At 40.7% G+C, this 22,336-nt stretch overlaps 1 protein-coding gene across 2 annotated transcripts in view; it reads right to left on the reverse strand.

Annotated features, from left to right (window-relative positions):
• Window positions 1-22,336, reverse strand: part of BACH1 (BTB domain and CNC homolog 1) — an 85,414-nt gene that overhangs the window by 23,970 nt on the left and 39,108 nt on the right. The window contains exon 5 of one of the 2 annotated variants that reach the window (XM_078054428.1): window positions 5,006-5,104. The exons of the other annotated variant lie outside the window; for it this stretch is intronic. Within the exon in view, the coding sequence (XP_077910554.1) occupies window positions 5,027-5,104 (78 nt within the window). The 3' untranslated portion in view covers window positions 5,006-5,026. Of the gene's footprint in view, window positions 1-5,005; window positions 5,105-22,336 lie in introns of those variants that run through there. 2 annotated transcript variants of the gene reach the window in all.

A 22,336-nucleotide genomic window follows, 5' to 3' on the forward strand; every position in this document is an offset into this window, starting at 1 on the left:
CAGCTCCAGAGGACAGCACAGTGGACACTGTTACCCCCACTGGAGGCCTGAAGCTAGTCAGCCTTCTCGCTCTTGTGCAGTGGAAATGCCCCACTGGCATGTAGGCCCTGGAGGAAGGTTCCGGGAGAGTCTGCTGAGAGCACCGAAGGAAGTGCAGGAAGAGGAGAAGAAAAAATTCAAGACAAGAAAGGAAAGCTACAGAGTTATGGAATAAAATCACGACTACCAAGGAAAGGAACTGGACTTATTTCCTCGAGGTGACAGTAACCAAGTACCACAAAGTGGGTGGCTTAAAACACCGAAACTAATTGCTTCACAATTCTGGAGGCTAGAAGTCCAAAATCAAGGGGACAGCAGGGTGAGTTCTTTCTGAGGGCTGTGAGGGAGAATCTGCTCCCGGCCTCTGCTCCAGCCTCTGACAGTCTCCGGCCTTCCCTGGCCTGTGAACGCATCACCCCTATCTTTGTCCTGCCTGTGTGTGTCTATCCCCACATTTTCTCCTTTGACAAGGATATCAGTTATATTGGATTGGGGTCCACCCTAATGACCTATTTTAACTTGGTTAAGACCCTATCTCCAGGTAAGGTCACATTCTGAGGTACTAGAGACTGGATCTTCAACATACCAATTTTGGAGAAATACACTTCAAACCATAGCAGATACTAAGACTTTATTTTTTTTTTTTTAAGATTTTGTCTATTTATTTGACAGAGAGAGGGATAGCGAGAGCAGGAACACAAGCAGGGGGAGTGGGAGAGGGAGAAGCAGGCTTCCCGCTGAGCAGGGAGCCCGCTGAGCAGGGAGCCCGACGTGGGACTCGATCCCAGGACCCTGGGATCATGACCTGAGCCGAAGGCAGACGCTTAACGACTGAGCCACCCAGGCGCCCAGATACTAAGACTTTAGAAATGACCTGGACATTACAGTGACCACTGGCCACACACGGAAACTGAGCACCTGAAATGTGGCTAGTCTGCCCTGAGATGAGCTGTGGGTATAACATATACACCAAATTTCAAATACTTGGTGTAGAAGAAAGGAACGTACAATATCTCAATAATCTTTATATTGATTACCTGCTAAGTATTTTTGTATGTTTTGGATTAAATAAAATATAATACAGAATTAAGAGTAATGTCACCTCTTTCTTTTCACTTTTTTCAATGTGGTTTTTAGGAAACTTAAAATGCACGATGCAATATCAGAGGCAGCTCACGCTTGTGCGTTGCTTTATATTTCTATTGTACAGAACTGATCTAGAACCAGAAGTTCCCCAGATCCCTGACACCTGGTCATGTTGTGAGAAGAGTTTCTGAACTTTTCACATAGTTCTCTGACAATGATGGCAAAATTAAGCATGTCACATGCAACATACCGTAGATGGTAAACATCAAACTTTGTACCTGTGCACCCTACTCTAAATGTTAAATAAGTTCTCTAATCTAAGTGGTAGACATATTTGATTGATAAGGATCACACTTCATTTTTATTACTAAAAACTCAATTTGGAACAGGCCACCCAATATCATCTCGTATGAGTGGCTTCTATTTAAGGCAATCACCTTTTCATTTACCTTCTGTAAGAAAAATGAGGCTACGTAGCAAAGGTGACTTTTATTAATGATTACATCAGAATAGTACGGATCCTTATTAAAGATGGTTTCCACGTGAGATTCTGCGTATGCTTCCCGCAGATAAATCGTGGGTTCCATAGTGAACTTACATCAGTGTAGATGCATTTTGCTTTATGAAATGCATGAGATTATAAATACCCTGACCTTGTTTATAAAGGAAGCCAGTTAGTTCACTTAATGAAGACATTAATTTGCCATTCAGCTTGGACTGATTACTCATTAGCTGCTCTCTCCTGACCAACAGCTCTGACTTAAAAACTCAGCCTGTTTATCTGATCTTAGGTAGTGGTGTGCTGCCATCTATGGCTAGGAAAAAAGAGAGAGAATGTGCAGTGAGTTCTGACAAAGCCAGAACAATTGAAAAGAGTTACAGTGGGGGCAGGGCCAGGTGGGGGGGAGGCTAGAACAAAATACATTCCAAAGTAGACACCGTGGACCTTTCCTCATGTTAAAGTCACTGTAAGACACTGATTGATTTACAAGCAAAGTAAAACCTAGATAAAGCAAACCATATAATATCACAACTGTGAAGCCTTAATCCAATTCTTTAGGGGCTGGGGGCGCAGGTGCCATAGGATCACCAATCCTGGTAAGTCAAAAGGCATAAGATTATAATCACTTTCCAAGGAAGCCACTGCTCACATTGCCCAGAGCTCATCTCAGGAATTTTTTTTTTTTTTTACTCCTCTTCCTTTCTCTCATCCAGGACACCACCACCAGTAACATTCAACAGACATTTTGGAGATCCTCCTATGTCCCAGACATTGTCCTGGGTATTTGAGGTGCAGCATGGATCACTCCAATCTCCTGCCCTTGAAAGCTTACATTCTGGTAGAGTGAGATAGATGATGAACCCTAGACAAAAGAAACAAGCCAAATCTCTAATATGTTAGAAGGTGACAGGTATTATGGAAAGAGAAAATTAAGAGCAGAATAGGGGCATTGGAGGTAGGATGAGAGGATAAAGGTAGGATGCAGTCCCCTAGCTAGGGGATTCCCATCGAAAAGGCGACATTGAACAGATGTTGTCTGGAAGGGGGTTAGGGGTATCTGCAAGAAGAGCATTCCAGGATAAAGGACCACTTGAGCCAAAGCCCCATGGAGTAACAGCACCTAGCATGCTGAGAACGAAGAGTCTTATGGAACTGGGGAGCCAAGAGAGGAAGAAGGCTAGGCGAGAGACCAGAGAGAAGGGGACAAAGCCCAACATGGCAAGCCTTGAAGGCCACCAACAGGATTTTGGCTTTCAGCTGAGTGGAACATAACTTCTTGCTTTTAGATTTCTGGCTGACATACCCTTAAATTTTTCTCTTGCAGGTTTTTATTCTTTAAAATCATGTGGGGTTTTTTTTATAGTTTTATTGCAGTGGTGGTTATTGTCTCTAGATTAAATGTGTACTGACAAAAGCCAATTTGAATAAATAAGAACAAATGTTCACCTTTGATGGACTTCTTTTCAATATTTTTTTTATTTACAGGGAGATTTTAATATGCATGCTTATAGTAATACTGGACTGATGTGTCTTGCTTTTATACTTAGCATTTGCCAAGAGCATTTCTCATGTCATTCCATGTTTATCATAAACAGTTTATTGGCTGAACAAAACTCCTAAAGGAGGATAAAAATAGTATCTGCCTTTTGAGGTTATTGTGAGGATTAAGTGAAAAATGCATGAAAAGGGCTGAACATAGTGTCTGACACCAGATACGCCCTTAATAAATCTTAGCTTTGTGTCTATGTATAGGGATTTCCTTTTTTCCATCTCTAAAGGTTTATTTGCAACTATTTACTAGACTTAATAACACTATGATGAACATCTTGATACATAAAGGAATTTCTAGGACTATTCCTCAAAATGGATTCCTAGGAGTACCATTACTGGGTCAAAGGTTATGGCTAATTAAAGTGCTTTAAATAACAAATTGCTTTCCCAAAGCATGAAACGTATTTTATTTTTATTTAATTTTTTTTTTTGGGGGGGTATAGTTGACACATAATGTTACATTAGTTTCCGGTGTACAACAGAGTGATTCAACTTCTCTCTGCTATGCTGTGCTCCCAAGTGTAGCCCCACACCACACTACTACAATACGGTATTCCCTGTGTTGTGCCTTTTATTCCCATGACTTATTCATTCCATCACTGGAAGCCGGTACCTCCCTCTTCCCTTCACCCATTTTACCCATCCCCCCCTTACCCTTCCCTCTGGCAACCATCAGGTTGTTCTCTGTATTTATAGGTCTGACGTGCTTGTTGTTTGTTTATTCAATTATTTTGTTTTTTAGATTCCACACGTGAGTGAAATCATACGGTATTTGTCTTTCTCGGTGTGTTCTTATTTCACTTAACATAATACCCTCTAGGTCCATCCATGTTGTTACAAATGGCAAGATCTCATCTTTTTTATGGCTGTGTACTATTCCATTGTGAGTTTTATATGAGTGCATGTATAAATATAGATGTTAATTTATATATACATATATATATTCTCATGAAATCCATTTTAAACCCTCCCCCTGTGTGAGAGTGCCAATTTTACCACCCCTCATTGTTTCTATTTTTTCTAATTTAACAGAAAATTTCTATCCATTGTTTTTCTACTTAACATTTTTTACATTTCAAATGAAATAACAATAATCATCATCATCTATATCACTTAAATAGTGTATGTGCCAGGGATAGTCTAAGAGCTTTACATTTATAAAATCATTTAGTACTTGAAACAACTATGTGAGGTAGATGTTATTATTAATATTGTTATTACTTGCCATCATCATCCCCCTTTTACAGATGAGGAAATTGAGAAATAGATTAACTAACTTGCCCAAAGATACACAGGTAAGAAGAGAAGGTGGCAGAATTTTAACCCATGCTGCCCAGCCCCAAAGTCCTTGAATGTATGCTTGCTGAGTATCCGTGTTTTCTTTTGTACCTTGCTTGTTCATGTCTATCGCCTGTTCATCTTTCAAAGTTTGGTGTTCTTTTTACTGAGTGTTGCCAAATGTTTATATAGAAAGGATATTATTAGCCCTTTGGCTTTTGCTTGGGAGACTGCTTTAAACTTGCTGCCAAACTAGTTTTCACTTTTACCCTTAATTGCCATCACCCTGCAGCTCCCTTCCTGCCCCCATCCATGAAGAAAAGGGCAGAAAAAGTGACATGACCGCAGCAGTGAGAGTCCTCCCTCTCCCCTGGGTCCAGGATAGAGCATCAGCTCATCTCCCAGGACCAGTCACTCCAGCAGGAAAGTGTAAGAAAAGAACCGAGGGGAGGCGGAGAAGTTCAAAGGGCTCACGGAGGCAGTGGGCGTGAGGAGATGGGACAGAAAAGAGTCCTAGCAACACCAACAGATGTCATAGGAGAAAACAGACCTGGTCTTCGTGAAGTGGGCTCACACCCCACCCAGGTCCTGATCTTCCGAGCCTGACACTCCACAATGTAGGTAAGACATGGTGGTCCTCAAAACAGTCTGGCAGGAGAAAATAATATATGTGATCATGCTGTTTAAAGAGCAAATTACACACACTCACACAGCCACCACGTACATATATGCAAAACACATACACACACATACCCTTGGATCCATATATATTTTACATAATCAGGAAGAAAGAGAGTCAGTAATCACATGGCATCTGGCCAATGCAAAGGGAGTGCCCTGACTATAAATCAAGATGTTTCCTCACATCCTGCCATGACATCTTTCATACAGGCAACAAAATTTTTGATTATTTTTCTATTTCTCCTTTTTAAATATACAGAAGTTTTGACTTTTACCTACTAAAATGTGTCTTCCATATACTTTTAGTCCCATTACTTCTGAGTTTACGAAGTACTGGCATCGTCAAAGGTTGGATAAAGATTCACTTGCATTTTATCTTTCTATGATTTGATTTATTATTTAAGTATTATATATCTGGAATTTGTTTTTGATTATGATGTGAAGAAAGGAATTTTTCCTCAATTGCCATTTTTTCTAACATCATTTATCCTCCCCACACCACACACACAAATGAAAACTTCGTCTTTCCTAAAGATTTATGTGTATATTTTATACTATATAAACAGTGAAATATATATTTCATGTGTATAGTATATGTTTATATATACGTTTATAAATATATAATATATACTTTATATATTATATTGTATTATATATAAATATTACAAACATATAACATATAATTAATACACATTATATATAATATAATAATATATAATATATAAATATATTTATACATCTTTAAAAGTGGATATTCAGGGATAGCTATTCTGTTCTACCAAGATTCTGACCTCAGCCCATTTCTACATTTTTAATTCATGAAACCATAATATTTTCAATACATGGTGTGAATAATCTTCCCAACCTCACCCTACCCTCATTTATCTTTTTTATTCATTTGTGTTGAAGTATTTATCCTTTCAGTTGAAGGGAAGAGTAATTTTTTGAAGTTCTCCAACCCTGCCAAACACATAAAAATCTTATTAGTATTTTAATTGGAAACTCACAGATTTGGCCAGAGTCAACATCTTCACGTTTTCCTTCTGCTTAGACCGAATTGTGTCCCCTCAAAATTCATATATTGAAACCCTAACCCCCAATGGGGCTGTATTTGGACATCTGGCCTTTAGGGAGGTAATTAAGGTTAAATGAGGTCCTAAGAGTGGGGCTCTAATCCCATAGGGCTGCTGTTGGCATCATATAAGAAGAAAAGACAAGAGAAATCTCTCTCTGTGAACATACAGACGGAAGTCCATGCGAAGGCACAGCGAGAAGGTGGCTGTCTACAAGCCAAGGAGAGAGGCTTCCCCAGAAACCAACCCTATTGGCACCTTGGTCCAGCCCCTAGAACTTCAAGAAAATAAATTTCTGTTGTTTAAGCCATCCAGTCTGTGGTGTTTTGTTATGGAAGCCCAAGCTGACTAATACACCCTTCTCCCTGCTCAGAAATGTAATATAGTTCTCCATTTACTTAAATTTTCCATGACATCTCTCAAAAATAGCTTTTCAATTTATTTTAAGTAAGTTTCAGCAATTTCTCACCAGAATTATTTCTAGAAATGATTATTTTGTTTTTATCATTACATAAGGTAAACCTTTTATCTGGGCTAATTATTTCTAGCTAATTATTCCTGATAAATAGAAAAGCTGTTCATTTCATCTATCTTATATCTATCTACTTTATTGAACTATTATATAAGATAAATTCACATAAAAGTTACAGAGGAATTGGAAAATAAATAATTTAACAGAAATCATGTTAAAAAATACATTGCTTCTATAAAGTTCTATGTAGTCAGAAGTGGGCTTCAAATTTTCTGTCTTCCAAGCAGAAAAAGAAGCAAAAGAAGAGACACAATTGGTTCTAAGTTACTATAACTAGATATTCTTCACTTTTCCTACTTCTAAAGTTTCCCCTACTACTGAAGAGCAATTTTCTTTTCATAAAGCCTCATAAAAAAGGACACAGCTTCCCCATAAAAGGAACTACTGTGTTTTTTTAACAGGCTATGCTTTAAACAGGTTAACCGCTCAAAAGAAAGGACTGCAGTATTTTTTAAATTTCTACTTATATTGGAGTTCCAGGCAAAAAGCTAGATTCAGAATCTTATTTCAAAAGAAAGTCCCAGTATATGCACACACCACCCGGTTTTCCTGCAATAACTGGTTTTTCTGTGACTTGGACTCGCAAATATTCAACTTACTCAGCTCCTACATAGGGAAGCTTCTAGAAATTTCAGCTAATTACTAAACCAGACCAAATAGTTCATTTTTCAGTTCTTTCTCCAGAGATGATGCAATTGGTAGTCATTCCATCAACTCCCCAAAACCACACCCACGTTCCCTCAATCCCCCAAAATGGAAAGTCCAATCCTATGTACATCATGGTCATCGCCTGGAACCATTCAGCAGTCTTCCTCTTCCCAATGTCATGATCTCATGATGAGGAGGTGTTTCCATGGAGATGGGGAAGCCCATCAGTGCAGCAGTCTTCCTACAGAAACTTCTCTAGGTTTTCATCAGTTGTAGTGTCTAAAAGTAGACATTAATCCCTCTCTTGAAAGTATGCAGGAGTTAATAGATAAGAATACATAGTGATGAGAAACATGCATAACTTTTTCTCCTTATTTTAACTCACTCACTTTATACAGTCATTAAATTTAATATATATTATATTATAAAATAATATTTATATTACATAATATATATAATATATATTACATATAATATATAATATATATAAATATATATATTTAATATATATTCATTTAATTACATTCATCTGTATCACACATTCCACTTCATAAGACCAAATTAATTTTTATTTTATGTATAATTCCCTATTAAAGACATACAAATGTTTTTGTTCTCTTTACTTGTAATGGTTAATACAATACTCTAATTTTTAAAGTAATTAATACTAGAACCACCATTATTTTAAAACTCCATTGAGAATATAGTCACTGATATTGTAATAGCCACATAATGGGACATACGTTAGCTATACTATGGTGAACACACCATAATGTATAAACTTGTCAAATCCTAAGTTGTACACCTAAAACTAATGTAACATTGTGTGTCAGCTATACTCAAAACAAATAAACAAAATACATTGAAACAGATGAATGGATAAACAAAATGTAGTATATAGATACAGTGGAATATTATTCAGCCTTGAAGACGAAGTTCTGAGACATGCTACAATGTGGATGTCCCGTAAAAACATTATGCTAAGTGAAATAAACTACACACAAATGGATAAATATTATATGATACCCCTTATATGAGGTACTTAGAGTGGTTAAATCAGAGACAGAAAGTAAAATAGTGATTATGGTGGCTGGGAGGATGGGAGAATTGTTATTAGCATTTAGTGGGTGGAAAGTTTCAGTTTGGATAATGAAAAAGTTCTGGAAATAGACAATGGTGATGGTTGCATAACATTAAATGCACTTAATGCCACCGAATTGTACACCTGAAAATGGTTAAAATTGTAAATTTTATATTATATATATTTTACCATAATAAAAAAAATAAATTGAGAAAAACAAACCCATTATATTATACAGGGAGTCCCCTACCCTAAGCATTTGGCACCCTACCATTCAGTTCTAGCCACATTTCTCCAACTAAACCGTAAGATCTGGAACAATCTTGTGAATAAATCTTCGGATGTTGTCAAACCACCATTAGTTCGTTTGCACCAATTACCTCTCAAATGATAGTACTCATTCTTCACATACTTGTTGACATTAAGTTTTGATCATCTTTTAAATCTTTGACTGTAAAATCTTAGTTTTATTTCAGCTTCTTGTTATTGTACTTGTACTTGAAGAACTTTTCACGCATTTGTTGGTTACAGCAAAACAAGTATTCCCTATAGATGCTGTTTTTGCTTTTCTGCCTCCCACTTATCAAGTTCCCCAGTCCCCCTAGACTTGGTCATGATCAAGCTTAGCCTGAACACCTCATCACCATTGGAAATGTTCAGTCCTTCCTAATACCACTTTTCTTCCTAACACCCCACTTCCATGTCATTCTTGTCTACTGATATTCCCTCCCCTCTGGTGTTCCTTTGTAGGTTCTCAGTATTCCTTTGGGGGTCTGCCCTAGACCATCTTCTCTGCTCACTGAACACACTCCACACACATGGCTTCAAACGTGGACCATATGTTAATGGCATTAAGTGTGAAGCTTTGACACAGCTCTTACTGAGCTCAACTCCTATATGTCAACTAGCAAGTAGACATCACGCACAAGCACACTTTGTCCTTCACGTGCTGTGCATTCATCATAAATGTGCACCTGTTCCTCAAACCTGCTTTGATCTTGTATTCACCACCTTATGGAATATCATCCTCTTCCACTCCATTATTCGAGAAAGAAATCTGGGACTCATTGTCCGTGATTCTTCTTCTTTTACCAGTCCGTCTCCCCACCTCAAATCCATCAGCTCTTTCCTAAATGTTTTGTGAATCTGGCCACTCTTTTGCATTCCTGCTGGCACTGCCACCAAGTCCAGTCTCTTGTCTGTCACCACAGTCTATCACTGACCTCCCCAATTCCACTCTTTCATGCCATAAGCCATTCTTCTCACAAGAGCCAAAGCCAACTTCCTAAAACACAAGACTGATCAGATTGCATCTTTCAAAGTTTCCCACTGTCTTTAAGATGTATTCCAAACTTCACAGTATACTTAAGAAAATCTGGACCCTTCTGTCACTTTTCCCAGCTCATCTCATGCCACTCCTCCAACCTGGAGCTGTCATCACCCTGCCCCCACACACCTAGCATCAACCTTACTAAACACCTTGCAGTTATACAAATAAGTCAGCAAATGAGCCCCCCTCTTGTCCCTCAGCTTTTGCACATGCAATTGCCTCTTCACACGAGAAGGCACAGAACGCTCTTCCCCAAGCCTCTTTCCCTGCTTCCTGCTCATCATTTCAATCTCCACAGGTTGGCTACTTGCAATTTCTTCTCAACTTCTGTACCTGAGAGTCAATCTCAGCTTCTTTTCAAAGCTGCCTCGCTGCCCGGCAGAAGCCCTCTTGTAGAGGATCCCTTTGGAAATAAGCCCAGGCAAATCATCTTCCTTTGGGTTCCATACCTAGTGGCTGGACTCCTACAGCTCTGACCCACACAAGTCTCAATTCCACTTCCTTTCAAATGCGGCTCCCTATCCTGCTGCCAAAGGTGTTCCATCCACCTCTCATCTTGTTTTCTATTTTCATGAGTTTGGCACCAGTCCTTTGTGTCCCCCAAACTCTAGGTGGCTCATGTCCAAGGCTTCCCTAGGGAGCTTCTTGTAGCACCTCTCCCTAAGCTTCAGGTTAGAGTCTCAGCCCCATGACCACTTCTTCCTAAAGTGATTCTCTATCTTTTCTAAAAAGCACCTCTCAGCCTTGTCAACCAATTTTGCAGGCTGGAGGTGAGTGGTCATCAAAGGATTCCAAACCAAGTTATTGGCCAGCTCCTTTTCAAGTGCTGCATAGAGGATGAAGGAAAACTTTAGCACATCAAAAGAATGGGGAGGACCTCTGACTGAAACAGAATAACAAGAGAGGGGAGTAATATGAAATGTAATGGGTGGGGTAGAAAGGATAGAAAGCCATCGAAAAGAGTTTCTATTTTATTTTTTTTTAAAAGGGAAACCACTGAAGTGTTTTAAGCAGAAGAGAGACATGACCTGCTCCCGTGTCATAAAAGTCACTCTTTCCTTTGCGTAGAACGGAATACAAAGGGACAAGAGGAAAACCAGGAGAAGAGTTAGAAGGCATCTTAGCGGCTCAGTGGAGAGATGAGATCTTGGTTATCAGGCAAGGAGACCACTCAATGGGATTAAAGCTGTGTTTTGTGGTCAAACCAACAGGCATTGCTGGTGGATTGGATATAAAAAATAAAGTTAAGGGAGAAATGAGGGATGATTCCAAGGACTTTGCCTTGACCAAAGGTATAATGTACTGAGATGGAAATGACCAGAAGGAGAGCAGGGTTTGGGTCAGGAAAGAATATTCGAAAGTCACCTTGGGCTATATTAAGTTTGCGGTGATGATTAGACATGCAGTTGGAGAGAAGGCAGTTGGCGTCTAGAGTCCAGATGTTCTAGGATCCCAGTTATCGATTACTATGTAACAAACCATCCTCAAAATTCAGCGGCATAACTATAATTTTTCTTTATACTCATGGATTCCGTGAATCAGGGACAAGGATGGTTTATCTCTGTTCCATGATATCGGAGACCTCAGCTGGAGAGACTCAAACAGCTGGGCATGGCTTACATGACCAGGGGCTGGAATCATGTGGAGGCTTCTTTACTCACATATCTGGCACCGAGCCTGACATGACTGGAGGGCTGGGCTCAGCTGGTACTGTCACTGGGAGCGCCCACACATGGCCGTTCCCTGTGACTTGGGTTTTCTCACTGCCTGATGGCCTTGGAGTGCTTGGGCTTGTTCATGGCGACTGAGGGGTCCAAGAGCAGGTGTTCTGGAAACTTTCTTTTTTCTAAGTGGAAACTGCAAGGCCTTTTGTGACCTAGGCCCAAAAGTCCCATAAAACCACTTCTGTGGTGTTGTATCTATTGGTCAAAGCAGTGGCAACCAGATTCAAAGAGAGGAGAGAGAGATTCCACCTTTCAGTGGAAGGAGTGCCAAAAGAGTCTGCAGCCATACCTAGGATATGCCCAGATGCCCTGCTCGATGGTAAGCACCTAGAAGAAGAGCATAGAAGGGCACCTGACTGCAAAGTGATTTTTAGAAACCAGTTTCATGAAAGACAGGGAGAGAAAAGTCAGACCACAAGACCTTAAATAGGAAACAGAGAAGAAAATGTGCATGTTTTCCTAGCAAATGCCTCAGAGCCACAGTAGTAGATCCTGGAGCCCGAAAGAAAACTAAGCCTTGTAGTTAGAGCTGTCGCTGCCCTGTGAAATGGGCCCAACTCTGAAGACACGATCCGGTAACGGTAAGGGTTTGATTTTTCTTCCACCATTTCTGGTACTCCGTCGATGTCTCTTCCCTACCCCCTGGTGGTGGCTGGCGCAAATCTCAGAATGTTACCATTGTTTTGAACTCTTAAGAACAGTCTTACTTTCAGGTATTCATTCCAAAACCCGGGACAGAATCTGTTTGAAATGTATATTATTTGTGAAAATCGGGTCCGTATCCCACAAAAACCCAGCAGGGGGGCTTCTTTTGAAAAGTCGCAGATCGGGAACCCTGGACCTGCACGCCCAGGAGCAATGTCACTGGTGGAAAAGGTGAAAAGGTGAGCAGCCTGGGTCCCACAGCCCGGCTCCTCCTCTTCCGTGCATCGGCTGGTCTCAGGCTCTGGGACCCGCCCCAGGTGGACAGCACATAGCCTCTTCCTTCACGGCCAGGCTCTGCATTCCCCCTCCTCAGCTGCTCCTGTTTAGAGTTCTTGCTTTGCTGTTGACCCTTTCGTCAAGGCAGATAGCCAACCAGCGGGCCTATCCGTGGGCTCCTCAGAGATCCTCCACAGGGACATGGGTGAGGCTCCTTCCACCTGTCGTCTGACAACGACCGCTCCGCCCAGTCACTTGCCCTGCACAGTATGTGGACTTTGTCCCTTGTCATAAAGGCTGTCTCTTATATGGCTGTAGCCTCCCACCCCCACCCCCCCGCCCCATGACACACACTTGGCCCCTCTGTGGGCTCCTGTGCGGTGGCCACAGGTAACAGGACGGGCTATTCCCCAGCTGCTGTCTCTCCTTAGCCTGTTCCCACAGGCAGCTCCGCCAGACGTCCCACCAGCAGACTTCTGCATTGAAAGGAGCGGGTGCTCTCCTCCCTTCACACAGATCCCCTCTCAAATTCCTAAGAACACACCTCAAATTCACCCAAGAACTCTCTCTTAGCTTGCTTCTGAGAGTAGCAGAGAGGGAACATAAAAGTTTCTGCAGACTAGATGCATCCAGCCAGGAGTGAGAGGTCAGCCTCCCCTTCCAGCAGACAACCCCATCTCTATGTCAGGTGCTCTTGGTGCCCCTTCTCTTGACTTTAGAATAGAAGCTCCCCCTCTGCTCCCCACAGCACTCTCTACTCTCGTGAACTCACCTGAAAGAATCTAATGAATCATAAACTTTCTCTTATCTAAGCTGGAAGCCAGAGGTGGTCTGGTTAAAGGGCAGATTTGGCAACCTTTAGTAAATCCTGTAGTAAATCTCTCTAGTATGTGGGTGCATTTTTCTCCCATTGTCCTCAGTCTAGAGGCTTGAGCTGAAATTCTAAGACAACAAAGTCCCATTACACTCCTGTTATATTTTCTTTGATTTATCAATGTTAGACATTCTATTTAACACTATCCAATAGAACTTTCTACAATGATGGAAATGTTCTATCTGTGCTGTGCAAAATGGCAGCCACTAGCCACATGTGGCTATTGAGAACTTGAAATGTGGTTAGTGAGACAGAGAAACTGAATTTTTAATATTATTTTATTTTATTTTATTATTATTATGTTATGTTAATCACCATACATAACATCATTAGTTTTTGATGTAGTGTTCCATGATTCATTGTTTGCGTATAACACCCAGTGCTCCATGCAGAATGTGCCCTCTTTAATACCCATCACCAGGTTAACCCATCCCCCCACCCCCCTCCTCTCTAGAACCCTCAGTTTGTTTTTCAGAGTCCACAGTCTCTCATGGTTGGTCTCCCCCTCCGATTTCCCCCCCTTCATTCTTCCCTTCCTGCTATCTTCTTCTTCTTCTTCTTTTTTTAACATATAATGTATTATTTGTTTCAGAGGTACAGATCTGTGATTCAACAGTCTTGCACAATTCACAGCGCTCACCATAGCACATACCCTCCCCAGTGTCTATCACCCAGCCGCCCCATCCCTCCCACCCCCCATTATTTTAAGTAATGTAAGTTAAAATCGCCTCCTGTGGCTAGAAGGCACTGTATTGAATGGCACCATTCTATATAATAAGAAGACTAAAACTTAACTACACGCTAGCTATATACTAACTGGTCTTCTGATAACAAATTTTCCATACATTGTTTCATTTGATCCTACAACCATACAAGACTGGTACTTTCTCCATTTCTGCTTATAGCTTAAGCCAGGAATAATTCACAACTTGCTTCACCTCCTTTAGTTCTTTATTCAAATATCCTTTTCCTCAGATGGCTTTCCATTGTCATCCTACTTAACACTTCCATCCCCTATCCTCCCATGCTTATTTCTCTTGTGTCTTTTTTCACCATCGAATATACTAGATGCTTTATAATTTTATTGTCCATTTACCCTAACTAGAACATAAACTCAGTGAGGGCAGAGATTTTGGTCCCTCTCTTTCTCTAATGGATCCCTGGAACCCAGAACAGTGTTTAGTGGTTACTCCTAGAGCTTAGTTTTGTTGAATGAAAGGATGAGTGGCCTTCTAGATGGGCCAGGTCCTTCTCCATGAATGCCCTCTGTTCTGCTGAGCCCTTGCATGGGTTTATAAGTGAAGACGGTCAAAAGCCATCCTCAGAGGCTGAGACTGGGGTCAACTGAACTGCTCCACAAGTTCGAGAGAGAAGAATGTGTGTCCCTCAGACAACTAAGGAGTAGAAGGGAAGAAAGGGGCCAGTGGGATGGCATGAGGCTGAGACACAACATGAGTTTGGGCAGCCTATGAAAATTCCCCAGTGGAGCGGGAGATGTTAAGACAGGGCTAATAGTGTTTTCTTTGCAGCCATTTGCATTGCTGTTATATAAATATAATATTTCCCAAATTTTAATTAAAGCCAACTCTATTCATAAAAGTCTAGAGCTGTAGGTATATTAATTAATTATTCACTTTGGTGTAACTAAAGGAAGTCATTGAGTTTAATGGCTCCATCAACAAGGTATCAAACCCAGCACACAACTGATAATCTGAACTAATTTGATGGAAGTAGGCACCTCAGACAGAGTGAACATGAGACTGACTCTAAGCCAGTCCTACCACTAATCCCCACACTCACACTCCAGAAATCCAGCTCCCTCCCCAACTTAAGGACAGCATTTAATAAGCCTGTGTTGGAGAGTTGATTTGGATTTCCACAGAGTGTGAATGGAAGTTTGGGTCAATCTTACTTTGATCTCAAGGGCCAGAAGACCCAATATGGAAGACGTACAGATAAGAAACTATGTCCAGGAGATTTCTATGGTTCTACGGTGATTAAGCATCAAAGCCAGGCTTCCAAACTAGATCTGTCTTAACTCCAGGTCCGTGCTCTTTCTATTCGTCCCCACAGCACTTTGTGAAAGGACCTGGATTTGTGCCCTGAGTCATTGCCTACATTTGTGCAATTCCTTTAGTCCTTAAGTACATACTTCATCTTTACCCTATTTAAAGTATGTTTGCAGCTGTCTGCTCTCCCAGACCCTAGTGAACACAAGGTCAATCTATTAAGTGCTTATATGAGCCAAATTCTCCTACCTTATCTTAGCAACTTGGTCTCCTTAATTTATATGTGCTCCACTCCTCATTCTTATAAATTCCAAACCCCATCCTTGATTCCACATTAAGCTCCCCTCCCAGATGCTAACTCATTTATCTGTCCAGCTGAAACAGAGCTGTTTGAGCAGATACCCAAAGTTCTAGGAATGGTATGGAAGACTTTTTGGAAGATTAGATTTTCCACAATGGACCCCTCAAATGTCAGATGCAGAACGCTGTAGGTGAGTTCTAAAAAGCAGATAAAAAGCTCAAACAAGGCCCAAACAGGGCATTTAAAAATATTTTCTTCAGAAAAAAATTTTAAACGTACTGGTAGTGGTCCTGTTCGTTAAGGTTATTTAAATCAAAGCAACCAAACATATGTATAGTTATTTTACAAAGGACAATTCTTGGTGATTAACAGTCCAAAGCAAAAAGACAGTAAGTTTCCAAAGTGGACCAAAGAGGTATTACTTTAGAAAGATTACATTACCGTGGATATTTCCATATTTCCTAGTGTTCTGGGTATTAATGGGATCTCCTTGCAAGAGATTAATATCACATCAGAAACCTGCATATCGAGATGGTATCTAGAAAATTATTTAGGTGCAGTGTCCTGAAAGAAGGAAATTGGCTCTTTAGGAAAGAGCTAGCTTTCAGGACAGTGATTAAGTGTGAACTCAGAGGGGAGGAGGAAGACCATGTCTGCTGAAAAGACAGCTATGTTTAAAGGATAAAGGAATGTGCTGTGCTCAATTTTTAAAATCTTTTCCATTATCTTTTCATTTATACTTTAAGAGCAGGGTAGAAAACAGAGGTGAGGGAGAGGAAAAAGAAGTGTTTGGGGTTAAGCACCAGGTCACACTTTGTTTGTAAACCTGAACCTAGGTCCCCACAGGGCCTGAATGGGAGGGTGGGATGACGGATGGCGGGTCCCAGACGTTCAGTGGGGCTGGCTTCTCTGTCTGGGTATCTTGCTGCTTCTCTGCTTGTAAACTTTTCAAAGTCCCCAGCATCAGGTTTCCACACGATTCCCCTCCCCCACCCCCTTCCTTCCCTTAACCATCGATTTCTGGGAGAAGATCGACCCTTAACCTTGTTACGCATCCCCTCCCTGGAGAGGTGGTGACCTAAGCTGGTTGATAAATATGGGAAGAATAACTGGTTGTCCTCTGCTTAGCATGGTCATTCTTCTCAAAACCACAGTGGTTGCCCTCTGCCGCCCCCCCCCACACCCCTATGCTGATGAGTGAGGAAGTCTATCTGGGTGGTGCGGTGCTGCTCAGAGGAAAATCTGTTCCTGGGAACCAGGAGGGGGGAAAGGTTAATTCTTGCTAATAACAGGAGACAGACTGGCCTCATTCTGGACTTCCCATTAGGCTCTCACTCTAAGCTGTTCCTTCAACTCTTCTTGATCATTACACTGAGGTTTTATTTTGGTTTTCCATCCACCATCCCTTCATTTTATTTCCCTGATTGTTCATAATTCAGGAAGAGAATAAGAAATGCTCCTCTGGAAGCCTGTGGGCCACGGCACTAGACACATGGAGAAATCAACATCAGAATAGAATATGTGATCCGAAATCATGTGGACCCCTGCTGTAGCGTGGAGGCCAGGGAATTTTAACTTTGGTGGCAGGTGGAGGCTTATATTGGCCAGGTGGATGTTCACAGTAGACCAAGTGGCCTGGGTGAGAGGTTTTAGACCAGCCCGTGAGCATTTTGGATCTGGAGGGCCATGGAATTTATGGTGCCTTATTCACCAAATTTGATTTTCTGTGGAGTCCCAACTGCCCTTCTTGGGCCTTTGAAAAGGCTGAGTGAGCCTTTAAGCAAAAGGCCTTTTAAGCAAAAGCCTTTGAAAAGGCTGAGTGAGCCTTTAAGCAAAAAAAAAAGTAGAGGTGTTGGTCATGCCTCACAGAAAGTGTCATTCCTTCAGGGACTCAGAAGTTGTACTGGCTCAATGCCAAGAGTCTAAAGTGACTCAGAGTTAATAATGAGACACACAAGATTACCACAGCATTTGCACCACCTGTTTTGAAAGTCAGCCAATCTCCAGCCATTAGAGCAGTTTCCCCAGGGAATGTTCTATTCCCAAGACACAGTACGTAGCATGCCCAAAGGCTGGGGTCCACACTCTGGTTTCTGAGGTATGGAAAGCAGATGGAGAGATTCCTTGATCAGTTTCCCCCCCAGTGCTGGGCTGTCAATGCCCACTTTCTAAAATCTACTCCCTGTGAACTTAAATTCAATTGGCAGGAATATCCCCACGAAGGCCCCCTTCGGTGGACTGCGAGAAGCCTCAGAAAGCGAGTGCAATGTGGCATCAATTAAATGAAGTTGCCGGCAGCAGGCCTGTGGATGCCCCGACACCAGCGGCAGCCTCCGAGCACCACTACTGCAGTTTCCAGGGGGAAATACTCTTCACGGGGCTTTCAGGCAAACCTGGGAGGAGTATGTGCTGCTTTCCAGATGTTTCAAAGCAGCTGGATTCCAACGCACCGGAGTGCTAGCAAGGTCCTGGCTCTTAACCAGTCCCGGCAGGCCAGTGTCCCCAGCACACACCCGCTGGCCCAGCGCCATTCGGTGTCCAGGCCCAAGGAGGGAACGGTGGAGGGACTAGTGTTGGGTGCAGAGGCTCGTCTAGTCGGCGCTGCATAGCTTAAGTCCACGTAAAGGAGAAACCATCCCTCACCGGCAGCTTTCTCAGGCCTCAACATTGCGAGTTTGCTTTTAGCAAATTCACTGGGCACATCAGCTATAAAGCTGTGTCTTACAGCCTGGCCTCCATCAGCAATGTGGACGTCACCTACCATCTTCTTATTTCGCAAATGGTCCAGACCACGCTCAGGACCGCCAAGAGCTCTGAGCAACTGCTCAAAGCTCGATTACAAGGCCTGATGAGAAGCTGAATGGAACCTAGTCAAGGTGACTCAGCAGATAAATCTTCAAAAATTAAGAGGAGGGGCACCTGGGTGCCTTGGTTGGTTAAGCATCTGACTCTTGGTCTCAGCTCAGGTCTTGAGCTCAGGGTCATGAGTTCAAGCCCCACACTGGGATAGATGCTGGGTTTCCAAATAAATAAATAAATAATAATAATAAATAAATAAAAATAAATAAAATTAAGGACTAACATAGTATCCCCTTAGAAGCCCTAACACCTCCTTAAAAAAGCTCTACATCTCTATCTGAAGATGGAGATTAAGTAAATCAGTAGTTAGGCTAAAATCTGTGCTTCCTTAACTATCTGAGTGCTGGGAATATTTTTTTTCAGGCATATATAAACAATGAAAGAGTCTCTCATACAAATTCCAGGGGAAAGCCTAAAATTAGTAAATTCACGTGAAAGGTGAGAAAATGGAAATGGAATGTACAACTCTATTCAATTAGAGGCAATTTTAGATAATTTTATTTATCTGTCAATTTATCACCAATATCTAACATTAATGGTTTTGCTACATTTGGATAAGCACATGAGAAAGAATGTAAATTAAATACCATGAAAGTTGCCTTTTAATGAGTCATGATCTTAACAGGATATGGATATATAATTTTAGTGGTTTTATTGCATTATTAAAAAATTATATAAAAGATACAAAAAATCAACAGATGTTATTATTTCTGTTTATTTCACCATCAGTACGCCAACTTTTACCATTATGGCTTTAAGTTTTCAAACTGCCCAATAGATTTCAAGGAATAGTTTATTACATGCCTAATAAAACACTTAAAATATTTACAGATTCAAAATAGATGTTCCAAAACTGAAAAAAGTTCACCTGAGAATTCATTATAGCATTGCCACTTGTTTGACTTTTTTTTCCCCAAGTTGTTAATGTGGCCAAGTGTCCACATGCAACCTGTATCGTCCACTGCGTCAAATATATTTAACTCCTTATTTAAAATGGGTTAAGCATTAAGCTATAGGAAATTATGTTATTAAATTTACAGATGGAGAACCAAGATTCAATTTATAACCATATTTGTTCTGGATGTAACAATTTAACAACAGATTATTTGCTATAGCTGTAGAATTCAAACAACGAAAGCAATTTTAAGGTAATGTTACTTTACTGAGTTAGACATGACTGTCTTTCAAAAACCATCAAGCACTGAGAAGGACAATTAATAAAATAAGGAACAATGATCACGTAAATATGCCATATACAAACTGAAAACCACCTTTCCAAAATTCTGCATGAAGGAAAAGATATACACTGGATATACATAATCCTGTCATTTGTCCTCTTCGGCAGCCTTAAAAAAAAAAAAATCAAAACAAACCTTCTTAGAAAAAACTTCTTTAGAAGTTAATGTTAAAATAGGCATAAATGTGTAATACTATGCAATATATAGAAAACTTCCCCACCTTATGGCCGAAAAACAAAGATAAAATCTTTTCTCTCTCTGTCCCTCTGTATTACAATTTGAAAATCATGTCGGTATGAGGTAGTGTAGTTCCTTGTATTACATGCTGGCTATTAAAAGTAATGCTATGTTTTACAAAATATTACACTTGGCCAATAATCAGAGTATCATTAAAATAAACCCTTAATGCTAAACTGTTTATATGTAGAGAGAAACTTAAACCAAGTGTCTTAAAAATCATATTTAAATTCTGGAGACAACTAGGTTGTATCATAAAATATTAAGTAACTTTCAAAGCAGTTATTTACAGTTGCAATTAAAGCAAAAGGTTATGTGACATTTGCACATACACAAACTGATATGACAAACAGCTGAGTGTACACTGAGGTAGGAAATCCAGGATTCCATTGGTTTGTATAAGATTTTACATTTTGTAAACCAGAAAAGTTTTTATATTATATTTTGAAGTTAAAATTTAAAATTACAAGTATCAAAGAAATAGCTACATGGTGATACTATATAGATAGGCTATACACACACGTCTTTTGTAGTATGGGATGCATATCATAGAATTACTCTCCCTGACAAGTTCTTAAATGTACTTATAAAAGCCTCTAGAAAATAAGCAAGCCAAACTAGTTTTCTCTTACAACTAAGTCGATAATAGAGATAACATACAACCGCGGAAAATATACTGGCAGTATCTCCCCCAACCACCCGCCTCCCCATTGAAAAGGGTAACATTTGACAAAATTACTCTGAAATATTAAGTCTGGTCCCCATATGCTGTCAGGGCAAAGGTCTACTTGCTTCAGACTCACTGCTGCAGGATGGATGCTTGTCTCCCAGGTCCTTCACTAGACTCAGGATGTAAGCGGTAAAAGTCTCTCAAGGTATCTGATCTTGGTGAAATTCAGTACTTCCCAATCCAACATGATAAATTATTCCTGTGTACCCTTTAAATGAGGTAAACCTGCAAATGTTTCTGCCAATGTGAATATATGCAATTTTTAGAAAAAACTGTTGAGAAGGTTCATAATCTATCGGTTTGACTTTCAAACAAGCCTATAACATCAGAATGGCTAAGAACCACTGCAAACGTTACGGGTAGGTGCTGAGATGATAAAAGCTTTATTTTAAAACAGGACTGAATGAACACAAAGACCGATTACAAAATGCCCAAGTCAAAATGATTGGTGTGCCCTTATATACCAGATTTGGGGAAGAGAGAAAGATTAAATCTGGTTTCCAAATTCAAACCTACAATGGAACAAGATTGAATTTCATCCTATTTCACAAACCTGTATGGTTGTTTGTAGATATATTTTTATCTACAATAATGCTTTTTACAAGTAAACCACAGGACTTCAAAAATAGGTTGAAAAATGAACTGCCACTCCTGATAAACGTAAGCAATTTTCTTTCCCCATGGTGGAAAGACGTCTGGTTTTCTTGCATGGGTGACCTGCAGTGGGAAGGCCAACAGCCTTGGATTTTGGTAAGCTCTCCAGGAGTCTAGGGAGGCTACAACAAGGCTGCCAACGCGTCCCCTTCAGCCACTGTATCCCCAGTCCTATTTCTTCCAAAAGGACAAGAATGTCAGGAAACAAAGAGATCATGATGGACCCAGATGTGGTAGAGACTGCAGAGAAAAGAGGGAAAACGACACTTATCTATTGTTTACACAGCCAGAATTCCTGAAGACGACACTGAAGAGGAGCAGGAGCCTCTGCCGTAGGCTGTCTCCTACCTACTCCCAACGAAGCTTAGGAGTCGTGAAGGCCAACCAATCCTTGGTTTTAGTGGGAGAAGAGCAAAGCTCCAGGATTCAGGCAAGACACCGTCTTTCTCACACTGCCATTCTGCCCGTTCTTCTCCCTTCGTTGACTTCAAGGCAGAACTGAGCCCCATCAGCATTACTTGGGGAGGCATCTTCGTTTAAACCAGTGCAGTGCAGAAAGGTCCGACGACGAAACTTTTGTGGGCTACTTCTTCAGTAGGAACTCTGCAGATGTTTCAGGCGGTTACACTGTTGTTTGATATGCTGCTTGCATTCTCAAATTTATTTTGCATACTGGGAAGAGTTATTACCCACAGTTATTATTCCTTAAAACATGAGCTTTGAAAGCCTTACTGCATTTTTACAGGTGGCTTTTCGGGATCCAGGAGGCATGTAATTTCTGCATCTCGTGGAAATCAAGGAAAAATCAGGACTGACTGCAGAGGAATTCCCTTAACAGCAAACTACCAGGGGCAAAAAACAGTATCATTAAGAGACAGAAGCTATAATATGCTTTTAAGACGTCGCAACTGCAGTAGAAAATGAATGGTGTGAAGGACACGAATGCAAGTTTACTCATCAGTAGTACATTTATCGGTCATCTGCTGGC

The sequence above is a fragment of the Halichoerus grypus genome, chromosome 1 (assembly GCF_964656455.1).
Source record: "Halichoerus grypus chromosome 1, mHalGry1.hap1.1, whole genome shotgun sequence".
NCBI classification, from domain to species: domain Eukaryota; kingdom Metazoa; phylum Chordata; class Mammalia; order Carnivora; family Phocidae; genus Halichoerus; species Halichoerus grypus.